Below are 25,932 nucleotides of genomic sequence, written 5' to 3' on the forward strand. Positions count from 1 at the left end.
TGGAATCTTATTTGGCTGTCTTCCTTTTTCCCAGAACATAATATGCCATGTTGGAATTTTGATGTGATACCAAATGTTTGAATTTCATATTGTTGAAAGTTGTGCTTAGATTCCTTTTAAAGTTTTTGTGCTTTGTTCTGTCTAGCAGATATTTGTAGCTATGTTTGATAACCTCAAGGCTAGCTTTTAGGTTCATTTTGGGCAAGTTTCAAGTAGCTATGTTTGATAACCTCAAGGCTAGCTTTTAGGTTCATTTTGGGCAAGTTTCAAGTATTCATTATTTTTATGTTACTTTAAGCCCTTCTCCTCTGGTATGACCCCTTTGAGTCTCTATTGAATACTGTTTATAATGAATCATTTTCCTTGGGGCTGGATGGAACATAATGATTTCTGACCCTGTGTGAGCTCCTGGAATTGTTTAACTTGTGTTATTTTATAATTGTTCTTCTTAGAGCATTCTCCTGGACTTTTACTCTGAGCATGACCATTTTGAAATTTGATCAAAGATTCAAATGGACCCATATGCAGACTCTTGTATCTCATTTTTTTTACTTTTTCTTTTTTATTCTTTTGAGAACCATGTCCTTCAGAGTTTAGCTTGCTTGAATGTATGTACAATCTAATACCAGTTTCTGATTAGGTTTTCTTTTCATTCATGGGGTATTTTTGTTGCAGTTTTTTTCTTATTAATGCATACACTTGCATACACTTGAGCAGTTTATATAATATATTCTAATATAAACCTAGTATTTTTAGGATAAAACTTTGTACAGAATAGGCCTATTCAGATTTTTCTATTTAACTTTGTTATTGTTACTCTTACTAAATTTTATATTTATAGGCTTTACCTTTTTCATATATACACTAGTATTAGTACAGAATTTTTTTTAAAAGTTTTATTTATTACAAAGAAGACATAATAATCACTATACTAAGGTCCAAGTACAAAATAGAATTTAATGCAATGTATTTTAGATGCTAGAGTTGAAAACTTATTTGTATAAGTGAAAATAGGTATTAAACTATATTATATTAAATGATTTGAATTTGTATAGGTTAAAAATAGCATAACAGTATCACAAATTGACTGTTACTGATTTAAATTTTCTGATAATTCTATTTGCCATTCCTTTAAGTTTTGTTGGGGCAAAAATGTGAAATATATTTGTTTTATGTCTGCCAAGGCCAGACTAGGGAATGGAAGGGAATTTGGGGACATTGTAAAAGGAAGGGTACTAATGATGGATTTGGTGTTGGGCATTGCATGTCTGAAGCAACTATATTATGAACAATGTTGTAAATTATGGTATCTTAATAGAAAACTTAAGAAAACATTTTTAAAGTTGTTCAGGATATGTTAGGTCTATTCTTCCTAAATATACTTTGTTAATTGCATTCAGGAAGAAAGTATGTCTACAGGCTCAATTTGTCATCTAATTTCTTGCAGAAATCACAGTGCTCTGCTGCATGTTATGTCACTTTCTGAAAATGAGGTTTCTGAATCCTCCTTACCCCCATTTCTTAGTTGTGTATGACAAGAAATAATCCCAAGCTCTTATTCCTTCATAGAACTAAGCAGAATTTCTTCTTCTTTTTTTTTTCTCTTTTGCTTGTTTTTTTTTAGGAATGTTTATTGAGACATTGTGATTTACAAAGCTGTTCATAATATACTAGGTTCAGACATACAACATTCCAGCACCAATTCCACCACCCACCATTGTCCCCTTCCATCTGCCAATATCCTAAGGTTCAACCCATGCCTGCCCCCTTGGCAGGCATATAACACATTTATTTCATATTACGTGGTACAATAAAACTTAAAGGAATGACAAACAGAAAATCAATAAAAATAATTTTTTGTGATCATTATTTGTTATATGCTTTTAACCTTTCTTGATCTAGTAGAGGACAACCATATGTGCCTTTAGTGACTGCCACACTCAATGCCACATGACGGGAAGTTTCTCCTGTTCTTTTTATTTTTCTTTTAATGAATCACTGTGAGGTACAGTTACAGATTTGCAAATTTTTGTATTTATATTTCAGTCATACAGTGTTCGAGTTCCCATTCCTCCACCAGTGCCCATTCTCCACCACCAATGATCCCAGTTTCCCTCCCCCGCTCCCCCCCAGCCCTGCCTCTGTGGCAGGGCATTCCCTTTTGACTCTCTCTCTCTCCTTTTGGGTGTTGTGGTTTGTGATAGAGGTTTTGAGTGGCCATCATTCAGTCTATAGTTTGCTTTCAGCATGCTTCTTCCATCCGAGTGGGCCCTCCAAGCACTCTTTACTTGGTGTTCCCTTCTCTATCTGAGCTGCCTTCCCTCCCCAGCATGTGAGGCCGGCTTCCGACTGTGGAGCAATCTTCCTGGTACTCATTTCTACTATTCTTGGGTGTAAGTTTCCCATTCTGTTTCTTTATATTCCACAAATGAGTACAATCTTTCTGTGTCTGTCCCTCTCTTTCTGACTCATTTCACTGAACATGATACTCTCCATGTTGATCTACTTATATGCAAATTTCATGACTTCGTCCTTTCTAACAGCTACATTATTCCATTGTGTAGACATACCAAAGTTCCTTTAACCAGTCATCTATTTTCAAAGGGCACTCGTGTTTTGTTCAGATTCTGGCTATTGTAAACAGTGCTGCAGTGAACATACAGGTGCAGATGTTATTTCTACTATATACTTTTTATTATCTCCGGGATGGGCTGGAGCACAGTGGTAGGGTGTTCGCCTTTCATGCAGCCGAACCGTGTTCGATTCCTCTGCCCATCTCGGAGAGCCCAACAAGCTACTGAGAGTATTGCGCCCACACGGCAGAGCCTGGCAAGCTACCCGTGGCATATTGGATATGCCAAAAACAGTAACAATAAGTCTCACAATGAGAGACGTTACTGGTGCCCGCTCGAACAAATCCATGAGCAACGGGATGACAGTGACAGTGATCTCCGGGATATATTCTCAGAAGTGGTATTGCTGGGTCAAATGGGAGCTCAATTTCTAATTTTTTGAGAATCATCCATACAGTTTTCTAAAAGGGTTGAACCAGTCGCCATTCCCACCATCAGTGAAGGAGGGTCCCTTTCTCTCCACATCCTCACCAACTCCAGTTGCTTTTGTTCTTTTGGATGTGGGCCAGTCTCTGCAGTGTGAGATGATATCTTATTGTTGTTTTGATCTGCATCTCCTTGATGATTAGTGATGAAGAGCAGTTTTTCATGTGCCTTTTGGCCATTCAGATTTCTTCTTTGAGAAAGTTTCTGTTTTTGTTTTTGTTTTTTTTTTTCCATTTTGGGTCACACCCAGCGATGCACAGGGGTTACTCCTGGCTCTGCACTCAGGAATTACTCCGGGCAGTGCTCAGGGGACCGTATGGAATGCTGGGAATCAAACCTGGGTTGGCCTTGTACAAGGCAAATGCCCTACCCACTGTACTATTGCTCCAGCCCCATTTCTGTTCATTTCATCATCCCATTTTCTGATGGGATTGGATGTTCTCTTCTTGTAGAGTTCGACCTGTGCCTTGTGTATCCTTGATATCAGACCCTTATCTGATGGGTGAATGGGTGAATGGGTATTGGGTGAATATCCTTTCCCAATATGTAGATTGGGAAAATCTACAAAGAACAATCTGTAGATTGTTTTTGTATTCTGGTCACGGTATCTTTTGAGGTGCAGGAGCTTTTTTGATTAAGGTAATTCCATTTATTTATATCTGTTTCCATTTATTTGGTCTTTGGCATGTCATCTTTGAAGATACCTTTAATTTAAGTGTCATGGAGGGTTTGGCCAACCTTGTCGTCAGTGTACCTTATGGATTCTGGTCTGATGTTGAGGTCTAATCCATTTTGATCTGACTTTTGTGCATGGTGTTAGGTAGAGGTCTGAGCCCATTTTTTGCATGTAGCTGTTCAGTTTTGCGAGCACCATTTGTTAAAGAGGCTTTCCTTGCTCCATTTCACATTTCTTGCTCCTTTATCAAAGATTAGATGATCATATATTTGAGGGTGTGTGTTAAGGATATTCTACCCTGTTCCATTGGTCTGTGACTCTGCCTTTGTTCCAGTACCATGCTGTTTTAATTATAACCTAAGCAGAATCTCTTAGTTAATATTTTTCTTGTTTATAAGATGCCTTTTTTCTTTATCTTCAAAATAAAAAGATTCTTTAAAAGTAATTGGATTAAATTATTTGATTATTAAGCTAATTTGTAGTTTTCTTTGTGTTTATATTATTTGGATACCTTGTAAGCCTCTTGAGTCTATAGGCTTATTATTTTTCCAATTTTGGACAATTTGGCCATGATTTATTCACTTTTTGACTTTGCTTTATTGATATATATTAGATATTTCCTATAGACCATTAATATTTTGCTCCATTTTTGATGTTCTTAATTTTTTTCATTATTTTCATTTCTACATATTTATGTTCACTGATACTTCTACAGTACCTTATCTGCAATTAAATGAAAAATTTTATTTCAGATAGCTTTTATGTCTAGGTAATACTCTAATATTTGTCTTAACTTCTCTTTTCTGTATGCTCATATTTCCCCCTCTAATACTTGAACATAATAGCTTGTTTAGTATCTTAGTCTGATTATTCAGTCATCCCTTTTTTTCTTATATGTTTCTGTTGATCAGTTTTTCTCCTAATCAGGGTCACATATTTTTCCCTTGGATATAATTTAACCATTTTCTTTTATATTATTTAGTTTATTGAGTAGGTAATACTGTTTTTCTTTAATTACTTTTAGTAGGCATACAAGTTGTGATTGAATTTCATTTTTTGGAGGCTTATTTTTAATTTTGTTGACTTGCCTTTTAGTACTCTTTTCTTTGGGATTGATTTAGCTCTCCTCTCAAGTCATCTCTTAAAAAATATAATCTCTTAAAAAATATGTCAGATGTTCATTAAGAACTGTTTGTACTTTATGAAATTTGAACATCTTCCCAGACTTGCTGTGACTCTATATGAATGATTATGTAACAACTCACTATGAGATACTTTTTTGTTGGTAAATTTCCTTTAATTGGTTACCTTATATCTGACACTACATGTGTTTGTATTTGATATTCAACCAAAGATTCAATGGAATATCTACATATTTACGGGACTTCTGTTGGTTGAGTGTATAATATACTGTAAATTCTAGGTTTCATGCCTAAAGACTCCAGTCTACAAATTATCAGCAAGTCTATTTTGATCTACTTAGTTTCTTCCTTCTTTCATTAAGATACTGAGAATTCTTCCAGGAAGAGATCCAGGGGATTGTTTGCTTTACCTCACTTTTCTTTCAAGGATTACAGCCCTATTTTCTTTCGTCCAATGTCTTAAAATAATTCTTTAATATGCTTTACAAGGGTTATTAATTGCAGTGGTGAGAATAGTTCTAGTAACCACGTTTGCCAGCACTGTCAGAATCAGAAGTAATCATTTTATTTAAATCAATTTTAAAATGCAATTTTAATTATATATATATTTTTTGGGAATCCATAAGATGGTCTTTATTAAGAAGCCTTCTGGTTTTGATAGGCCTTCTGCTCTTTTTGACACTTTTTACTTAAAGGCACATGGAATATTTGTGAAATAAGAAAGGACCAAACAAAGCCGGTAAACATAAAAAGTTATGTATTACAATTATTAAAAATTATGTGTCCAGTAGAAATTTCTTAAGTGGGCTACTTACAAGATTTATCTTTCATTAGAACTGATGAAACCAGTGTCAGAAACCTTGAGTGTGAAATTAATTGTTTTTTTCGAACTGCCTACACAGTTAAAAATAGTGGTGACAGAGATGTCTGGGAAACAGGTAAGTAGAGTTTTCTCATGGGAGCAGTAACCCCGTGGTTTGCCAGTAATACAAGTATAATTTTTTAATCTATCCTTTGCATTAAAGCAGATGTAGAAATGTAAAAGTTACCTTTGACTAATTCTCCTAGTCTTGGTTGACTTCCTTTCTTAAAATTTATCAGGTGTTATCAATGTACAGGCATAGCACCAATTGCGTATACTTTCTATTTGTGTGTGTGTGCACATGATTTCATAGAAAAATCATAGTTCTTAGGTTGCATTTTTAAAGCTAGTGTGTCTCTTTTGACATTTTTGTTGTACTTATACTGCTGGAATTTAGTCAGAGGTTTTCCAGGTTTCTATATAATTGCTCCTCTTCTCTGTCCTCTTCTATTTTCCCTAGGAAAGGGAGTAAAACTCTTATTCTGTCAGTAGGAGAATCCTGGTAAAATCATAGATTGAGTTCAGTGAGAGTTGTGAATAGCATTTTTTCTCAGAAAAATAATAATAAGCCTCCAGATTTATTTTGTTTTTTCAGTAACTACTTAGTTATAAGTTTTTATTTGATGAATTTAATGAAATGGAAGCTTTTAAAAAGTCACAGACTTCTGAAAAAACAAGTTTGTCTTTGGGGAGGGTTAATTAAATGAGAAGAATGCATTGTTTTTCCTTATTATTAAAAATGGGTTTGTATTTTTGTGTTTAACACAAACATGAAATTTAAGAAATAAAGTTTGAACTGGCAATGACTAATAATTTATACATGTATAATAGGATATACATGATTCTGCTGATGAAACTATTTGTCCTGTGTGGCACATGAATGTAGAAGCCCTTCCAGAATGGATAAACTGCCTAATAAAAAAAGTAAGTTATATAATTTCTGAATGAAGTGAGAAATACATTACCTTCAGAATGTTTCTATCTTAATTTTAGAACATTTTTTTCTGTTTACATTGTATCAAGAACAGTGAGGTTCAACAGTATCTTACCTTTGATTTCATTGATTACTGGCTTCTTAGTTATTGCAGTAGTTCACCAGATACTTTTCTACCTCAACTTCTGAACTGCTTTCTTTAATGTTCTTCCTGGGGATAGTTGCCTTTTCTCTCACATCTGTAGATCTTTACTTTCAATGAGACTTTGCAGACCCAAGTTATAAATTCCCTCTCCTGCTATTATCGCCTGTATGCATCCTTCCCCCTTTCTGTTTTATATACCTTTTATTTTTGCACAAAATCAATAAGTAATATACTGCACTTGGAAATGTGTGTTAATATATATATGAAATATTAAAGTGTATATTGTTATACAAAGACATATGTATATACTTATATAAACTATCACCCCACACACATGCATATGGCTTAACTGTATTGCTAATTTTATATTTCTGTATTAGAATATAAAGTCCATCAAGTTGGGGATTTTTTTCTCCATTTTATTGAAATACTGTGATTTGTAATACCATTAATGATCTCTTCATGCATACATTGTTCCAACACCATACCTATGAGAAAAATCAGGGATTTTATTTCTGTTATAATTACATATCCCTAGCACTTACAACAGCACTTACTGAGTACCTGGAATATCAAGTAGATACCTTTCATGCATATATAAAGTAAACCAGAAACCTGATAACTCTTATTGGCACAATTAAAACCAAAAGATGCCATGTGGGAGGTTGGAGAAATAGTACAGAGGAGTGGATCTTGCCTTACACATAGCCAACCCAGTGTCTTCCCCAGTACTCCACATGGTCCTCTGAGCACCACTAGGAGTCTTGGTCCCTAAGTGCTGGGTGTGGACCTCCCACCAAACAAAATGATATATTCTTAAGGAATCTTAATGAAATAATTTAAGAGTAAGAAATTATCTTTATATGCTACCAGTGCTGGGCTGGAGCGATAGCACAGAAGGTAGGGTGTTTGCCTTGCACACGGCTGACCCGGGTTCAATTCCTCCGCTCTTCTCGGAGAGCCCGGCAAACTACCAACTTGCCCGCACGGCAGAGCCTGGCAAGCTACTCGTGGTGTATTTGATATGCCAAAAACAATGACAACAAGTCTCACAATGGAGATGTTACTGGTGCCCACTTGAGCAAATTGATGGGCAGTGGGGTGACAGCGATACAGTGATGCTACTAGTGCATAGTGCCAGAAATAATTTAAGGTAAGAAATTATCTTTATATGCTGCCTCCCACCAAACAAAAAGATACCATATATATACACATGTGTGTATATATATATATGTGTATATATATATATATATATATATTTTTGCTTTTTGGGTCACACCCCGAGATGCACAGGGGTTACTCCTGGCGGTATTCAGGAGACCGTATGGGATGCTGGGAATTGAACCCAGGTTGGCAGTGTGCAAGGAAAACGCCCTACCTGCTGTGCTATCATTCCAGCCCCAAGATACCATATTTTTAAGGAATTTTAATTAAATAATTTAAGAGTAAGAAATTATCTTTATATGCTACCTCCCACAAAACAAAACGATACCATTTTTTTTTTTTTTTTTTTTTTTTTTTTTGCTTTTTGGGTCACACTTGGCAATGCACAGGAGTTACTCTTGGCTCTGCACTCAGGAATTACTCCTGGCGCTGCTCAGGGGACCATATGGGATGCTGGGAATCGAACCCAGGTCAGCTGCGTGCAAGGCAAACGCCCTACCCACTGTGCTATCACTCCAGCCCCGCGATACCATATTTTTAAGGAATCTTAATAAAATAACTTAAGAGTAAGAATTTGTCTTTATATGCTATCAGTATATTTTCATAATTCAGAACACCCAAGTCATAGAAAGTATAAGTAATGTGATATTGAAAAAAGATTCACTTTTCTCTGCTGACTAGCTTACTGTTTTTTTTTTTTTTGGCTAAAAAATAACATTTGATAGATATTCTGTGCATTCATTCACACATTGTAATGATTTCTTGGGAAAATGCCAGTGTGCTGCTAGTAAAAGTTACTGCACTTTACAAAATGTATTGAGACCCTGCAGCTATTCTACTATCTGTGTTCAAGTTCATTGTTATTTTTTACTCTGAGTGTAAAAAGTACACTGTTATATAGGTAACCAGTGTCCTTTGGCTGTATGTAGAAAGGCAGAGAGAGCTTTATTTTGTCGGTTGAGTAAAGTCCCCTTCCACAGTGCTTGGTATGCAAGAAGTGTATCAAAACAGACACTTTTCTGTGAAATTTTACTTGCAAATTAAGCTCTGTAGACTGATTTGCTTCCTGGTTTCATAGTGTATTTTTCTTTTCATTAATCCTGCTGTATTCATATTTAACCTGTTGTTAAACTTAAAAAGTGTCTTTTAAAATTTTTTAGGAGTATTGTTTAAATGGTTTTGATGTGCATTGTTACTATTCTAGAACTTTGGAGCTGCTTATCCTTATTAGAAGGCTTGTTTCCATTTGCTGTTCTGTCTACTAATCAGAAACAGAAAGCTAGCCTTTTCTGTGTCATAGAAAATTTTCATGTGTTTGACATTTGAAAAATTCCCTTTGGTTACTTTACAATGAAAGCATTGTTTTTATTATTTTCCTTTATTACCTGTAGGCTCAATGGACAGTTGGAAAACTGAATTGCCCTTTTTGTGGGGCCCGCTTAGGGGGCTTTAATTTTGTCAGCACTCCAAAATGTTCCTGTGGCCAGCTTGCAGCTGTACATCTCTCCAAGAGGCGGACCGATTATCAACTCACATGGGCAGGCCAACTAATGAGTCCATCGCTGAAATACTTGTCACATCCTAGAGTTCAGTTAGGTTGTGACAAGGAAGCTCTGCTTACAGTTGGTGCCTCCAGAAACAGAAATCACGGGCTTTTAAACATGGCCCTAAATAATAATGGCCCTGGAAGATTAACAGAAGCACTCTGTCTGGAGGTACGATCAACTTATTTTGAGATGAAGAACGAAAACCTGCTCTTCAAAGCGTCAGATCCAAAATACCAGCTTTTTGTTCCCCAGCTTGTGACTGGCAAATGCACTACAAGAGCTTTTCACAGAAAATCACATAGTTTGGACCTGAACATCAGTGAAAAACTGACTTTATTACCTACTTTGTATGAAATACATAGTAAGACCACTGCCTATCCTAGGCTAAATGAAACGCAGCCTATTGACCTTTCAGGCTTGCCTTTACAATCTAATAGTAAAAATGGCTGTTCCTGTCAGATTTCATCCAGTTTTGATCCTAATATGCTGCTACAAAGATTTTCAGTGGCTCCCTGTGAAACCCAGACACAAAGAGGGGAATTTCAGTGTGGTCTAGAAGCTTCTACAGTGTATTCTGATCATTCTAGTTCTAACAGCCTGACTTTCCTGATGGACCTACCGTCAGCTAGCAGGAGCATGCTGGAGGCTTCGGACCAGGAAGACCGCCTCTCCCCTTTGGACTTCCTGCACTCGAGCAGTTTTTCATTGGGGGCCATTAACCAGAGGCTCAATAAGAGAGAAAGGAGCAAGTTAAAGAATCTGAGAAGGAAGCAACGAAGGCGTGAAAGATGGCTGCAGAAGCAGGTAACTGAGTTTACTAATAATTGTATATTATAAATGTTGGCATTTGATATTGGAGAGAGATGGAATTAAATATGTATATTATATTTTTAATAATTTTTGAAATGATACTTATTTTTAGGTAAGCTTAAACATAAAGCTGTTATACGTGACATGCATAAACAATTTTGTCTTTCTACTCATATATTTTAAGTGTCCTTTTGTTAAGTTTTATCCAATTCTTGAGACCAGATTGCCATATATATATATATATATATATATATACATTTAAAATTTAATCATGTTGGAATCATCAGTGATTTTTATATTATTTCAAACTGAATTGAAGCCAAAAGTGTCTCTAAGTTCAATCAAGTTATAAGATCATTTACTTTTATCATATTTTAGCTCAGATGGATATTTACCTATATTTAATCATAAAGTGCCTATATGATTCAGTTATGATTTACTGTGCAAAACTCAGAAAAATCATTCAAAGAAAAATTGACCCTTTCACTTTTTAGGATGTCATTCTCTTGTTTAACCTGTTCCTGTACCCATAATGATATCTATAATGATATGCTTAAGGGCATGGTATATGAAGGAATTGAGCAATAAATGTTTGGTGCCAGGAAAGAAATTTATTCTAGAACATGAAAATTTGGAAATTTGAGTATTAGTGTATTCCTATATAAATTTATTTTCCAAACTGTCTTATTTACTTATCTAATAATTGATAATGTTGGATATTAATAATGTCCTCAAAGAAAAAATTTATTAGAAAAGCATTCTATGTATCCAGAAAAGTACAACTTGACATAAAACAGCTAAGTGAACTGATTATTGTCTGTGATCTTAGTCATGAATAATTTTGCAGCTTTATAAATGCTGAATAAAATTACAGCATTGTATTAATGTACTTTTTTGTATTTTGGTTAGTTAGATAATTATAATTGAAAGCATTTATTATATTTTGGATTACAAGAGATTCTGGTTTAGTTTATTTGCAGATGATGGTATGATGTGGCCTCAAAACAAATGCGACAAATTAAAATGTTTTACCATCATTATATTATACTTCATAGTTAAATATTCTACTGAAAATTTGGTTTAAATTTAGATAAGTTAGATAAATTAGATAATCATATTGACTGTGTCAGAAAGAATACATAATGTGGAGGACTATACATTAACAAACGGAAATATAAAAGGAGAATGAAAATTATATTTGCTCTATATATAAATTTGTGCAGGTATCATGTTTGCAGTTTTAAAAATGTGTTTAATGTGCTGTACATTTCTGAGAATCTCAACTACGTTCTTTTCCATTTTCTAATATATACTCTTGTTTTATACAGTTTTAGCTAAGGAGGGCCATAAGTTAATCTTTAATTTTGGATGATACTACCTTAGCTAATTGGTCAGAATGAAGGCATTTTTATTAAACCAGTGGTAGGTCAATATAGGGAGTGACAGTGATACCTTAATAGGTTTGATTGATTGCACAGAAACTACAGGCACACAAATACTCACTGAGTCCTTAAGAAGGGTGGAGGGAAGGTAATAATATAGAAATCATAGTTAATAATTTGAGTACATATCATAGAGTTGGAAGGAAGAGAAATAGGGTTTTTTTAAAAAAAATTTATTAGAGAATCACTGTGATGTACAGTTACACACTTATGAACTTTTGTGTTTGCATTTCACTCATACAATGATCGTTTACCCATCCCTCCACTAGTGCCCTTTCAGGAAGAGAAATAGTTTTTAATAGTTAATTTTACTAATTCAGCCTAAAAGACAATCTGGAGGAAGGGTTAATTTTTCAAGTAAATTACTGGTCTTACTAGCCAACTATTTTCATTTTTATTTAAAATTATTTTTTAAAAAATTGCTAAAATGCATTCTTAGAGTACCAAACTTGTGATAATGATTTTCTTATAGGTCCTGCTCCTTACTTAGTGAGGACAGTAAGCATTATTGAAGGTATAAATAAACCTTTTCTACTATTAGTTACAGTTTTCTGTCACTGTCACTATCATCGATTTACTCAAGTGGGCGCCAGTAATGTCACCATTCATCCCAGCCCTGAGATTTTAGCAGCCTCTCCTTACTCATTTTTCCCAATGATTGGAGGCTCTTTTCAGGGTCAGGGGAATGAGACCTTTTATTGTTACTGTATTTGGCATATCGAATACGCCATGGGGCGCTTGCCATGCTCTCCAAGAGGCATACATATTTTCATATATAGTTTTACAGATTTAAAATAACTCAGTGAAAAACTATAGATTTCTCACTGTCACTTCACATTTTTAAATTTTAATGTTTAATTGAGAGAGCTTGTTTAAAGGTTCTAGCAGGAGAGTGCAACTACTCGTATACCCTCGACTGAAGACCAATCCATCTCTATTTGGGGAAGCTTCAACCGAGCACACAGCTTCCGGAGGGACACACATGGAGCGGTGAGGGAGGAAGGGGACACCCGCCTAGCCAGCCAGATCATCCGAATCAACCCTGGTGATCCATGGGGTGACAGCTGTCACAGCCAGATCGCCCTCACATCCTCTTCCATCCAGACCCCCCATTTTCCAGTAGCTAGGCTGTCACACCCAGAAACTGCCCCTGGCGCCATGTAATTCCATCAACGGCCAACATCCAGACTGTAAAACGAAGCTCCCAGAAGCCTCATTCTTATAGCCTAGTTCTCCCTTTCAGAGTACCTGGCAAGCTACTGAGAGTTTCCTGCCCTCATGAGAGAGCCTGGCAAATTCCCTGTGGTGTATTCATATGCCTAAACCAGTAACAATGATGGGTCTCATTCCCTTGACCCTGAAAGAGCCTCGAGTGCGGCACCGTTGGGAAGGACGAGTAAAGAGAGTCTTCTAAAATCTCAGGGCTAGGACGAATGGAGACGTTACGTAGAGCACTCGAGAAAATCGGCGATCAACGGGATATGATAATGATGATGAAGATGATGAATGTTTAATTGCAAATTTGACTTTATTGTCTGACAGATATGTGACATAGTTTGTGACAAACTGTGATAAAAATATTAATGACATTATAAGAGGATGTTAAAAACTTTAGGAGTTCTAAACTGTCACTCCCTATATTAACCTACCACTGGTCTAATAAAAATGCCTTCATTCTGACCAACTAGCTAAGGTAGTATCTTCCAAAATTAAACATTATCTTATGGTCCTCCTTAGCTAAAAAAGACAGAGTATACATTAGAAAATGGAGAAGAACATAGTTGAGGTTCTCAGAAATGTAGAGCACATTTTTAAACACATTTTTAAAACTGCAAACATGATACCTGCACATATAGAGCAAGTATAATTTTCATTCTTTTTTTAAATTTCCATTTGTTAATTAGGAATATAAAATATATTGATATTGAAAGAGAAAGTGCAGCCAAGTTTTGTTGTTTTTGTTTAACAAATGTTAATTGGGCATCTGATTTATGGAAAGACAGCGCTGAGCTTATTTCAAACAGAACTTTTATTCAGTATAATCTTTCTGGTTTTGTTTTTAATTATTTTAATTTTAATTATTGTGTAATAAATTTGATTTGTTCCTGATAGATGACTCTGTGATTTAACATGTATATAGATTCAAATAATATCTATCACAGTAGAAATATAACTGTAAAGGTTCCATCACCCTAATTTTATAATTATGCCTTGGTTGTATGGTCACACCCTCATCCCAGTCTTAATTTTTGGCAGCCATTGCTCTGTTCTCCATTACTTTAGTTTTATCCCACTTTAAATAATGTTACAGAATAGTATAATTTTTAAAAATACTTTAAAAACTGATTTCTTTTACTCAGCACAATAGTAAATTGTCCATGAGATTCATTGAAGTTGTTACATAGGTCTATAGTTTCTTTTTTATTACTCATTAACATTCTGTTATGTGACTTAATCACAATTTTTGTGTTCTCATGAAGTATAAATTAGGTGTTCCAATTTTGGGCAAGTCTGAATAGGACTTTATAAACATTTATGTCAGGTTTTTGTGGTAAGTTTTCATGTCTCTAGAGTAAATATTTAGCAACAGGATTGCTGAATCAGATGGTGAGTGTACCATAAGTTTAACTCTTTAAGAAGCTCAAATTGTTTTCCATTATGAAAATTCCATTTTCTGTTACTCCATGTAAAAATTGGTAGTTTCAATATTTTTAATTATTTCATTTAGTAAGTACTAGTATTATCACTTTGTGCTTTAAATTTGCATTGTCATAGTGACAATAAACATTTTTCATGTGCTTGTTCTACTTTTTTATATTCTTTAGTTAAGTGTTTATATTTTGTTTAATTTATTCATATATTTTCATCATTTTAATTAGATTGTGTTTATGTTGAGTTTTAAGAATTCTCTAGGGGCTGGAGCAATAGTACAGCAGGTAGGGTGTTTGCCTTGCATGAGGCCACTCTGGGTTTGATTCCCAGCATCCCATATGTTCCCCCGAGCACCACCAGGAGTGATTCAGCCCTGAGTGATTCAGCCCTGAGCATCACCAGGTGTGACCCAAAAAGCCAAAAAAAAAAAAAAAACCCCAAAAAACCAATTCCTTATAAACTTTAGATATCTCCTCATTAGATATTTAATTAATTATGATTTTGTCCTACTCTGTCCCTTAACTTTATTTTCTTAACATTTTTTCTCTATAAGAGTGATCATTTAATTTTGAGAAAGTCTAATTTCTCAGAAAAATCACATGACTCTTCTTCAGATATCATATACAATAAGAACTCTTTGCCTAATCTTAGGTTATTGTTTTTTCTTCAGGAATTTTTTCTAAAATATTTATGATTTTAAGTTTAACATAAGATTGATTCCTTTTGAGTTGTTTTAATATGCTGTGAGGTTTAGATTCTTTCATTGTTTTGCATAGAAATATGTGATTGTTTCAGCACAATTTGTTCAAAACATTTTTTTCATTGAAATATTTTTTTAGCTTTGCCAATAATCCGTTCGCATTTCTAGCTTGTATCCTCTGCCTCTCTCCCTTTAACTATAGCCATATAACCCTTTTTACCAGTTATTGGAACATAAAATATTCATCCTGGTTCTTCTTTTTTCAAAATTTTTCAAAATCTACTCTTCTTTTTCAAAATTGTTTTAGTTATTCTAGGTTCTTTGCCTTTTCCATATCCAATTTAAAATCAAATGACTATGTTAACAAAAAATCCTGTTAATGAATTTTGCTACAGTTATTTTCAGTCTTTATACATATTTGCCAAGAATTTTTGCATTCATGAACATATGTCTCTTCTTTTATCTAAGAATTCTTTTGTTTATTTTATCAGTATTTTGCACTTTGTAGTATTTACAATTTTGCCAGATTTATAAAAATATTAAATTTTTGTATTATTGTTGATTTAAAAAATTTAAACATAATATCTTAATTTTATTTTCCTACCATTTCAGTGAATTACTTTTGCGAACATTCACATCATGTTACAGAGTATATCATGAACATTCTCCATTGACTTAATGCCACTATTGATAGCATTTCAGTATTTTTAAAAAGAGGAATAAATATAATGTCCACAATTATACACCTCTTATGTACTCATTTCCTAATGCTTATGTCACAAAGCTTCACGTGTATATTAAAATAAAATAATAGTGTTGCTATATATTTTGAGAGATTACAGCCTGACATAGGTACTCCTGAGACAAATTCAAAGTGTTGACAGGGCTCCTTTCTGGTGATCTTAAAGACATCCTTGTTTTTCCATCTTGTCCTCTTTCTACAAATGGCATGAATGTACTCTGACTCCTGTGTCACATCTTCTCTTTGGCTTATTTTAAAATCTTTATAAATTACATGGATCAGCTTAGCCTAAAACAATGTGGTTTTTCTTTCTTCTTTTCCTTTTCTTTTTCCTTTTCTTTTCTTTTCTTTTCTTTTCTTTTCTTTTCTTTTCTTTTCTTTTCTTTTCTTTTAATAAAATAGTGTTTTTTAGGGGCAGGAGTGATTGTACAGTGGGCAGGGAGTTTGCCATGTATGCAGCCAACCCAAGTTCTGTCCCTGACACCTCAGATGGTCTGCTGAGCCCACCAGGACTAAGCTGGGAGTAAGCTTAGATCACTGCTGGGTATGGCCCTCAAACAAAAATGTTTTATTTAGAGAAATATATGTATATGGAGAGAGCAAGAGGAAAGAAAGGGAGAGAGAGAGAGAGGGAGGGAGAGGGGAGGAGAGGAAAGTTCTGTCTCACATCTCTAAAAGTGAGACAGAAGTTGCTGAGAATACATATCTCAGGTCAAATGCAGGCAAATCTCCAAGATAGATGTGCACCCAGCATGCAAAGGTGGTCTTACAGTAGTTTCTTTTGCCAAACTGCTGTATCTGGAAGGGAAGAGTCTTGGATTCTTGACAAAGTAAACTCTTTAACATAATAAAATCTGCAGTCTTTTTTTTTTTTCTTGTAAGGTAGTATATTCAGGCCAGAGAAATAATAGGGATTAAGGCCGTTGGCTTTTCCCTGACCATGGTTCAACCTCTGTTACAGCACCTGGTCCTCAAGCACCATGATGAGTGATCCAGCAGTACAGAGTAAGTCCCTCTCCCCCACCCCGGCACAACTGGGTGTGGCCTCTAAAGCCGAGAGGAGAGAGGGAAGAAGGGAGGGAGAGAAGGGAGAGAGGAAAAGAGAGAGAGAGAGAGAGAGAGAGAGAGAGAGAGAGGCAGAGAAGAGAGGGCTGAGGGGAGAGGGGAAAGAGGAGAGAGAGAATGAGCACGTATTTTTAAATTTCAGGGATTGGGATATTTTTACTTTTTGGAGAACCCTTATTTTGCTGACCACATGTTTATACTGGGTATTTTTTTCCCAGTGATTTACTAGATCTTACATTATTCCCCTCCCCCCAACCCCATTTTATTTAAACTTTGGTTTACAAAGTTGTTCATGATTTGTTACAGGCATTCAGTATTCCAACACTAATCCCACCACCACTGTCACCTTCCTTCTACCTCTGACTCCAATTTCCCAACCATTCCTAAGGCCTGTCCCTATAGCAGGCCCCCAAGTTTATTTTTTATTGCTTTTAGTCACTAAATGGCAAATGGAATTTTTTTAGTGTTTTTTTTTATATTTTATTGAATCACTGTGAGATAGTTAAAAGCTTTCATGTTTGAGTTACAGTCATACAAGATCAAACACCCATCCCTCCACCAGTGCATATTTTTCCACCACCAGTCTCCTCAGTATACTCCCCCTTTCCCATCCTCTACCCTCCGCCTGCTCCATGGCACACAATTTCCCCATACTATCTCTCAACTTTTGGGAATTATGGTTTGCAATACAGATACTGAGAGGTTATCATGTTTGGTCCTTTATCTACTTTCAGCACACATCTTCCATCCCGACTGATCCCTCCAACCATCATTTTCTTAGTGATCCCTTCTCTATTTCAGCTACCTTCTATCCCCGCTCATGAGGGAGGCTTCCAACTATGGAGCAGTCTTCCTGGCCCTTGTGTCTACTGTCCTTGGGTGTCAGTCTTATGTTGTTTCATACTCCACAAATGAGTGCAGTCCTTCTATGTCTGTCCCTCTCTTTTCTGACTCATTTCACTTAGCATGGTACTTTCCATGTCTATCCACTTATAAGCAAATTTCATGAGTTCATCTTTCCTGATAGCTGCATAGTATTCCATTGTGTAGGTGTACCAAAGTTTCTTTGACCAGTCATCTGTTCTCAGGCACTTGGATTGTTTTCAGATTTTGGCCATTGTGAACAGTGCTGCAATGAACATATAGGTACAGATATCATTTTTACTGTGGTTGTTTTGCACCCTCGGGACATATTCCCAGAAGTGATATTGCGGGGTCATTTGGAAGCTCAATTTCTGGTTTTTGAAGGAATGTTCATATTGTTTTCCAGAAAGGCTGGACCAGTCGGCATTCCCACCAACAGTGAAAGAGCATCCCTTTTTCCCCACATCCATGCCAGCACTGGTTGCTTTTGTTCTTTTGAATATGTGCCAGTCTCCGTGGTGTGAGATGATATCTCATTGTTGTTTGGATTTGCATTTTCCTGATGATCAGCGATGTGGAGTATTTTTTCATGTGCCTTTTGGCCAGGCAAATGGGATTATTAAAAAATACTTCAGTAAAAGAAAGTATGTGAAAATTCCTTTGTTTCATCTTTAAGACATTGAATTTCTGTCTGAGGGTATTGTGGCAGGTTAAGCCTTCTTTGTTAATGTTTTTGTTAGTCAAGATTAGTTGGCTTCTACTTTATATTTCTGGTGTGCTCTTACTGTTACCAACATGCTCTGAGAGGTTGTTATTGTAGAGTTTGGAGATGTTGAAGCTGTAAGCTCTAGAAAACCCAGAATATTTAATTGGGTAGTCTTCTAGAAGCATGGAAGCAGGTCTTTGGGTTTGAGTGCGGTTGTGTAGGCTTTGGTAGGGTGGGAATTTGGCCAGAACCCTCTCATGATCACCCCAGAGGTCTCAGTTGGGGACTCTTTGTCTTGAGAAATTTTTGTAGCTACTTTATCTCTTTCATGATTTATTTGAGTCTCTGGAATAGGGTCCATAGAAGAGCTTACATGACTGCAGTGATGAGATTTAGGTGTGGCTGCCGGGGCTTCAGATTATTTCTAGCATAACAGCTTTATGGATGGAGTAATTGTGGAGCAGAATGGTTAAATTTATGTTGGTGGGCCCCACGGGTGGCTTATGTGATGCAGGGAGGAGAAAGACAGTCACTTTCTTCCAATACGGCTCTGTCATGCCCTGGGCTCTTGTCTCATCTCAAAGAAAAGAATTTCACTGGTGCTGGGAAATGTACACTGGTGGACAGATGGGTGTTGGAACACTGTATGACTGAAATCCAGTCATGAACAGCTGTAGAAGGGTCTACTTCACAGTGATTCAATAAAAAAGTTAGAAAAAGAATTTCAGGAGAGGTGAGCAGTAAAGTAAAACATTTTATTTGGAGATTTTTTGAAGGGGAGGAGGGAGAAAAAAGTGGGAGGGAGAGTAATGCGATCAAGGAAGAATTCAGGCTTCTCCAAGAGGGTGGAGAGAGCTTCAGTTCACATCACAGCATAGACATGAAAGCATGAAAGTACACATCTCAAGAGGGGACATACCGGCTACACATGTGCTCGGGCGCTGCATGTGCTTGGCCACGTGGGCCCAAGCAGCACATGGGCTCGGGCAGCATATGCACTCTCTTACTCTCTTCCAGGTGGCTTTTATAGGATTTCTCCAACCTGCCACTGCGTGGGGCTTCTACCTAGGTAAAAGTCCATTGTAAGGAGATTGCCTGCTGAGGGGGTAGGCTTGGGAGTGGTGATGGTCTTCTTTCCTAGCCTTTTTTCTGCTGGAGCTTCTCTGGGCCTGTTGCTGGTGCTGAGGGGGTAGGGTTGGGAGTGGTGATGGTCTTCTTTCCTAGCCTTTTGTTTCTGCTGGAGCTTCTCTGGGCCTGTTGCTGGTGCCAGGTGAGGGTCTTATCAGGCCTTAGTTGGCTTTCGCAACTTCAAGACTATTACTTACTGGGAAATTTACTGCCATTACCTTGAGAGAGGGCCTTCTCTATATGCCTGCCTGCCTGCCTGCCTGCCTGCCTGCCTGCCTGCCTGCCTGCCTGCATCAAAATCACTTCCCTAGACTTACAAGTCTAATGCATGATAAATCTTGATCCCGATCCCTAAGTTCATGTTCAGAAGTTTTAGTCATAATTTTCCTTCTCAGAAAACATTTTAGTATTAGACACTTGTATTCACTAATTCTTACAAGTTAATTCACTCTTTGCCAAAATTTGTGCTAAATACTGTGATATAGCAATGAATACAATATATCCTTCACATCAGTAACCTTTGAGTAAATAAGGAAGACAACAGCTGAACATTAGTGATTCTTTTTATAAGATATATTTTTTAGAAATGCCACGTTATAGTGAATTAGATACAGTGGTTTATTTAATTCAGCATTTCTTTAGCCAGGACTTTGAGATGTAACTTAGAACCCCAGAGTAGTCATGAAGTCATGCACTTAATTGGGAGAATGTAAGAAGATTGTGCAGAACAAGAAGACTGAATACAGAAATGAGAGGAGAAATGTTTCAACACTTAAGAATATGGTACATGATGTGAGGGCAGTCTGGCTGCAACATTCATTATCCTATTGATCAGAGTTGATTCTGTTGACCTGGCTGGCTAGACAGGTCTCTGCTTTCTCACCACTCCTTGTGTGTCCCTCCAGAAAGTGTACATTTGGTTGAAGAGGACTTTCCTGAGTAGAAATGGAACAGTCTTGAATTGGTTGATTAGATATACAAGTAGCTGTGCTCCCTGCTAAAACCTCCAAACAAGCTCTCAAGAATTATGATGTAGTAGTCAGAGATATATTTAATTCTGAGGCTATTATGTAGCAGCTGAAGAGTTCTAAGTATTATCAGACCAGGCTCACAGTAGGAACTCAGCAAATAATTTCTGAATGGATGAATTGAACAACTAAATGATGTGTCCATGTTTTAGACAGGGCAAATGCTTTAAGAGTAGAGATTATCAGTGCTTCTTCACTCTGGTTGCAAGTTGAATTCCCCTCAGGAGCTTCTAAAAATGTAAATACTCAGATTCTATTGATTATACTTTGGTAGTATTGATTATACTTTTGTATGGCCCTTTTTAAATATATGTATATAGTGTGTTTATATATATGTACACAACTGATTCAAATGTATGACCTGTGTTAAGAATTATTTGAAAGAATAGATACCAATTAAATAAAAAGTGATCAGGAAGTGAGTTGATGACAAAGTTGATTTCACAGGTGTAAAATTAACTCATTCTAATGAATGCTACTTAGTAAAGACAAAAGACGATAACCAGCTTGAGGAAAATTAGATCAGTGTTTCCTGAAGTGGCCAATACACGACTCTGGTGAGGCGAGGCCTGGGGTGGCCCAAAGGGGCAGGCATAGTCTCAGGTGCAATTGTGGAGCATTTTCTGTTTATTTGCTTAAGGAGTGGAGATTTTCAGGGAAGCTCCAAGTAATAGATTTATTTTCTGTAAAGGGGTGGTAGGCTAAATAGGTTTGGGAACCTCTAAGTTAGATGAAGAATTGGTCTGGAAATCTATGCATTTGTGACCCTTTCTGGACTGTTGCGTTGTAAAGATACTAAGAACTATCATGTTTTCTAACACCAGAGGGAGCCAAATTTCCTTTTGTAGCAAAACAAAATCATTTCAACAAAGAATTTTCTGTATTGGGGCAGAATATGGAATATGGTATCTTTTCATTCTTGGCATAAAAAAGTAAGGCAGTAATGGTTTATGTGAGGGAATTTACAGAATAGTAAAACCTTCCCTGTCATCAGCTCAAAATCAATCAGTGCTTTCTCTAAGCTGCCTTTCAACACTGTTAATGTTTGCCGGAGGGAATAAAACAGCTACTGTGGGATAGTGCTTGTGATAAGTCATTTTGAAGAATTATACACACTCCATGGACTGGAGCGATAGTGCAGCGGGTAGCGTGTTTGCCTTGTACGTGGCCGACCCAGGTTCAATTCTTCTGCCCCTCTCTGAGAGCCTGGCAAGCTACCAAGAGTACCCTGCCTGCATGGCAGAGCTTGGCAAGCTACCTGTGGCATATTCGATATGCCAAAAACAGTAACAAAAGGTCTCACAATGGAGACGTTACTGGTGCCCGCTCAAGCAAATCGATGAGCAGTGGGATGACAGTGCTATACACATTCCATATTTTCCAGTTTTAAGTTTCATGTGGTACATGTTATTTTTCTGGAAAGAGATGTGTTTCCTGAATTCAGGTTAAAGTCAATGGCGAATATTATACCTTTCTGTGGACTGGATTGCTGGCAGACGGGCATGATACGATGTAAACTAATATAGCATACATACTTTGGTATTTTTCAGAATTTTGTCGACTGGCATTTGGTAAGATATCTAGCCCAACTTAATTGTTTGAAATTTTCCAGAATAATCTCTTTATTTAACAATTTGCAACACATCTCTACTATTTTACATAACATAGTATAGATTCTGCATATTAGCATTTTTGGAGGAAATAGGGAATTATTCTGCTGTCTACAAATTATTTTTAGTGGGAACTATGAGGTTGAGTCAATCATGAGAATGTTATAAAAAAAATTAAGGTCATTGTAGCATTTAAAGTACTGCATAATTTAAGTTAATTATATTCAAATCAGTTGCTGATCTCTTGATTCATAGAATACCAAAATTAATTAATATCTTTATCATACACATTTATATAATTTAATGGAATAGTAGAAGTATATCTGAAGGAAAATGCTTTTTTCCATTAAGTAAGTTGACATACCTGAAGATCATACTACTCTAGCCCAAACCATAATATGGTAGAATTCACATTAAATGCTATCATATCTAGACGGACTCTTCAGCAGGTGAGACTTCACTGAGAGCTACCAATAGGCCAAACAGAAAAGTTCAGACAGAAAAGTTCAGGAAGAAAAGGGGAAACTAGTTTGAAGAGATGGAAGTGGAGTATGGGGCCAGGGAGTGGAGAGTATATCAGTGTAGGGCCAGAGAAAGAATCAGAGATTTACAAGAGTGTCCTAAGTTTATGCTATAGGACTCATTTCCTGAGAATATTGTGAACAGGCCAGCATATAATGTTCAGGGCACTTTAGAGGGTAATAGACCAGGCCTTCCACTATTTTTGTGCTTGTGACGTTTTGTCTGAGAAATGCAAGACGAGAGAATGTGCCAGAGACACCTTGGATTTAGTACACACTTAATTTTGGATTTAGTTTTGTATTCAGAAGCCTACATTGCCAGATTTTTTTTTTGATCGCCTGCTGTTGCGCCCCCCTCTTCCCATATTTACATCAGTGTTTCTCAGCCTTTTTCTGATTGTGGCTGCCTTCCAACTTTGTTTCATTCCTAAGGCCTCCATATCCAACTGGTTGGCTCCCTAGCAAGTCTCATTCTATTTCTCCCACCTTATTTATCTTATTTTTAACTTGTTGCCTCTACGAATATTCTAGGGTTATGGGGTGCCATTTGGCCTGGTTTAAGGAAAACTGAGTTACATGATCCCATCTGGGGCTATGACCCTCAATTTAAGATTCAGGGAATAGATCATGGTCCTAGTTATAGCTAAACTAAATACGTGAACCCAGATTTTGAGTTCATTTATAATTCCTTCCATTGTAAGCTGTATTGCTCTGTTCTTAGAGCTTCAAAGTATATTTTGCATATATTGGGATGATTAAAATAAGAGCAACAATTTATGTTTTGAGTATAAGGTACAATAAATTTCATCAGAGTTTTTTTCACCGTACAGGATTGTTCAAAGCAGCTTTATTTGTAAATACATAGTGCAAAGGAATAATCAAGCATTGATCCATGTAACAATCTCTATGAATCTCAAGGGAACTGTGTTGATGAAAGTCTTCAAAGGTCACACATAATAGGAAATCAATGCTTGCATAATATTTTGAGATTAACATTAGAGATGAAGAACGAATGAATAAATGGTTTCTAAGGTTGTCCAGATTGGTGGGTACCTTTGAGGCCAGTACAGAATAGCTTTTGGCAAGGGAATAAACTTTTTGGGGACACATCCAGTAGTACTGAGGGCTTCTTGCTCTCTACCCAGGGATCACTTCTGGCAGGGGCTGGGAGACCATATGAAGCGCTGGGAATCACATTTGGAGTTTATTTCAGAGCACTCCAAATTCTCTTAACCTATAAATTTGGTTTGACGCATTAATAGATTGAAACCTGTAGTTTGGAAAATGATGCTTTGAAATTGTTGATGAATTTTGACTGTGACTCTTCATCTTTGAGTCAGTATCTCCTGCTTCTCCTAAATATGAGTCAGTCACTTGGCAAATATTAATATCCTTTGATGTGCCTGCTGCTGTTGCTGATTTTTTCCTGAGCATCCACAACATTATTTCGCAGTAGGATCATTGCAAAACACTAGACAGCACAAAATAAACAAGTATTTCAAGGGGGGAATTCAATACAAGGTGTTGGACAAGTCTTTGATATGGGTCATGTATTATTGTAGGCAGTGAAGATATGAAAGTGAATTAAACACAACTTTTTCTTTGGAAATCCTGGTCCATGGAAGGAGAGTAAAATGAAAGAGTAAAATGAAAATAAAGTGTAAGTTGCGGGGAATATTATGATGCATTGTGTGGGCACACAGGAAGAAATGATCAGTTCTACCTGAAAGACTGCAAATGTTTCAGGGGGGAGATAATACTTGAACTGAGTCTGGTATAATGAGTAGGATTTATGTTGGAAGGTAAAAGGTTTTTTTCTGAGTATAAAGAGGTAAACAACAGTTCAGTCAGTAAGGCTGCTGGAAAGAAAAATGCAGATATAATAGTCTGGTCCTTTCTTTGAACTTGTATATTTCAGTGTGACTAATAAGAGACTAGTAGGCTGGTGGGATGAGACGAGTGGTCTGGTACTAGGAAATCAGAAAGTGGAATATTAGATTATCTGGTAAGACACTGTAGAAACAGAGGGAAGCATAAGACATATGACAGAGGAGTTAAGGTAGAACTTTAGAAGTCTTCTACTAAAGACGCTTATTTCAAATATATATATACATGTATATATTTACATGTGTATATGTATATATGTATATATTTGCATGTGTATATGTATATGTATATATGTATATATATACATGTATATATTACCCAAACGTTTATTAATTGATTCTCCATAGTTCATCCATGAAGTTTATTTCCAGGATAACTGTCTTTGCCAAATTATAAGGTTTTGGCTGTGTTTTATATTATTAATAAAATGTTTCTATTACTTGTTCCTAAAAGGATTTGAGTCATATAAAAATACATAGGAAATAACATTTCCAAATGAAGAATTTTTGGAAAGGATTAGAAGAATAGCAAAAATAAGATGATGTTATTAGTAAAGTTAGTACACAGAATTTATATAGCCTCTGAGAGGAAAATGACTAGAAACATAATTCGTGATTCATGGTAATTATGCCAATAAAGTAAAAATTGTTCAGGAAAATGATATTTGTGGTACTTCTGAGAAATTATTTCCTTTAAGCCCCTAATAAAAACAGATATTTGGAGTAGTGTACTATGTCTTCAGCAGATTTCCTTATAGTAAGCAGGAAAATAAATTTTGGAGAACTGTTTCTGTTACATACCTTAATGTAAGCTTAATAGTCTCATGCAAGATACGCTAGGAAACAGGATGCCATGAAAGTGTATAGTTTTCTCTCACTTATTCATTGATTCATTTATTTAGGGAGTGTTTGAGTAGTTATATAGGCTGTATGCTAAATACTGGTAATATAGTGAAAAAGTGATGCTTTACAATTAATGAGCACTGATTAACACCAATGAGAAAAATGTGCCAAGCAGAGAATGCCAGAGAGTTCAAAACTTCCTTCCTTCCTTCCTTCCTTCCTTCCTTCCTTCCTTCCTTCCTTCCTTCCTTCCTTCCTTCCTTCCTTCCCCCCCTCCTTCTCCCTCCCTCTCTCTCTCTTTTTCTCTCTCTCTCTCTCTCTCCCCCCCACACACACCCCTACAAGCGCATGCATGCACGAGTGCATATATTTTAATTGGGGGGCCAAATCTGGTGGTGCTCAGAGT

General features: G+C 36.3%; 1 protein-coding gene across 2 annotated transcripts in view; it reads left to right on the top strand.

Annotated features, from left to right (window-relative positions):
- Nucleotides 1-25,932, top strand: part of RNF180 (ring finger protein 180) — a 143,080-nt gene that overhangs the window by 38,459 nt on the left and 78,689 nt on the right. For both annotated transcript variants that reach the window (XM_055147164.1, XM_055147167.1), the window contains exons 3-4: nucleotides 6,571-6,663; nucleotides 9,374-10,333. In XM_055147164.1, the coding sequence (XP_055003139.1) occupies nucleotides 6,571-6,663; nucleotides 9,374-10,333 (1,053 nt within the window). The remainder of the gene's footprint in view (nucleotides 1-6,570; nucleotides 6,664-9,373; nucleotides 10,334-25,932) is intronic.

The sequence above is a fragment of the Sorex araneus genome, chromosome 1 (genome assembly GCF_027595985.1).
Source record: "Sorex araneus isolate mSorAra2 chromosome 1, mSorAra2.pri, whole genome shotgun sequence".
In the NCBI taxonomy this organism is placed as follows: Eukaryota; Metazoa; Chordata; class Mammalia; order Eulipotyphla; family Soricidae; genus Sorex; species Sorex araneus.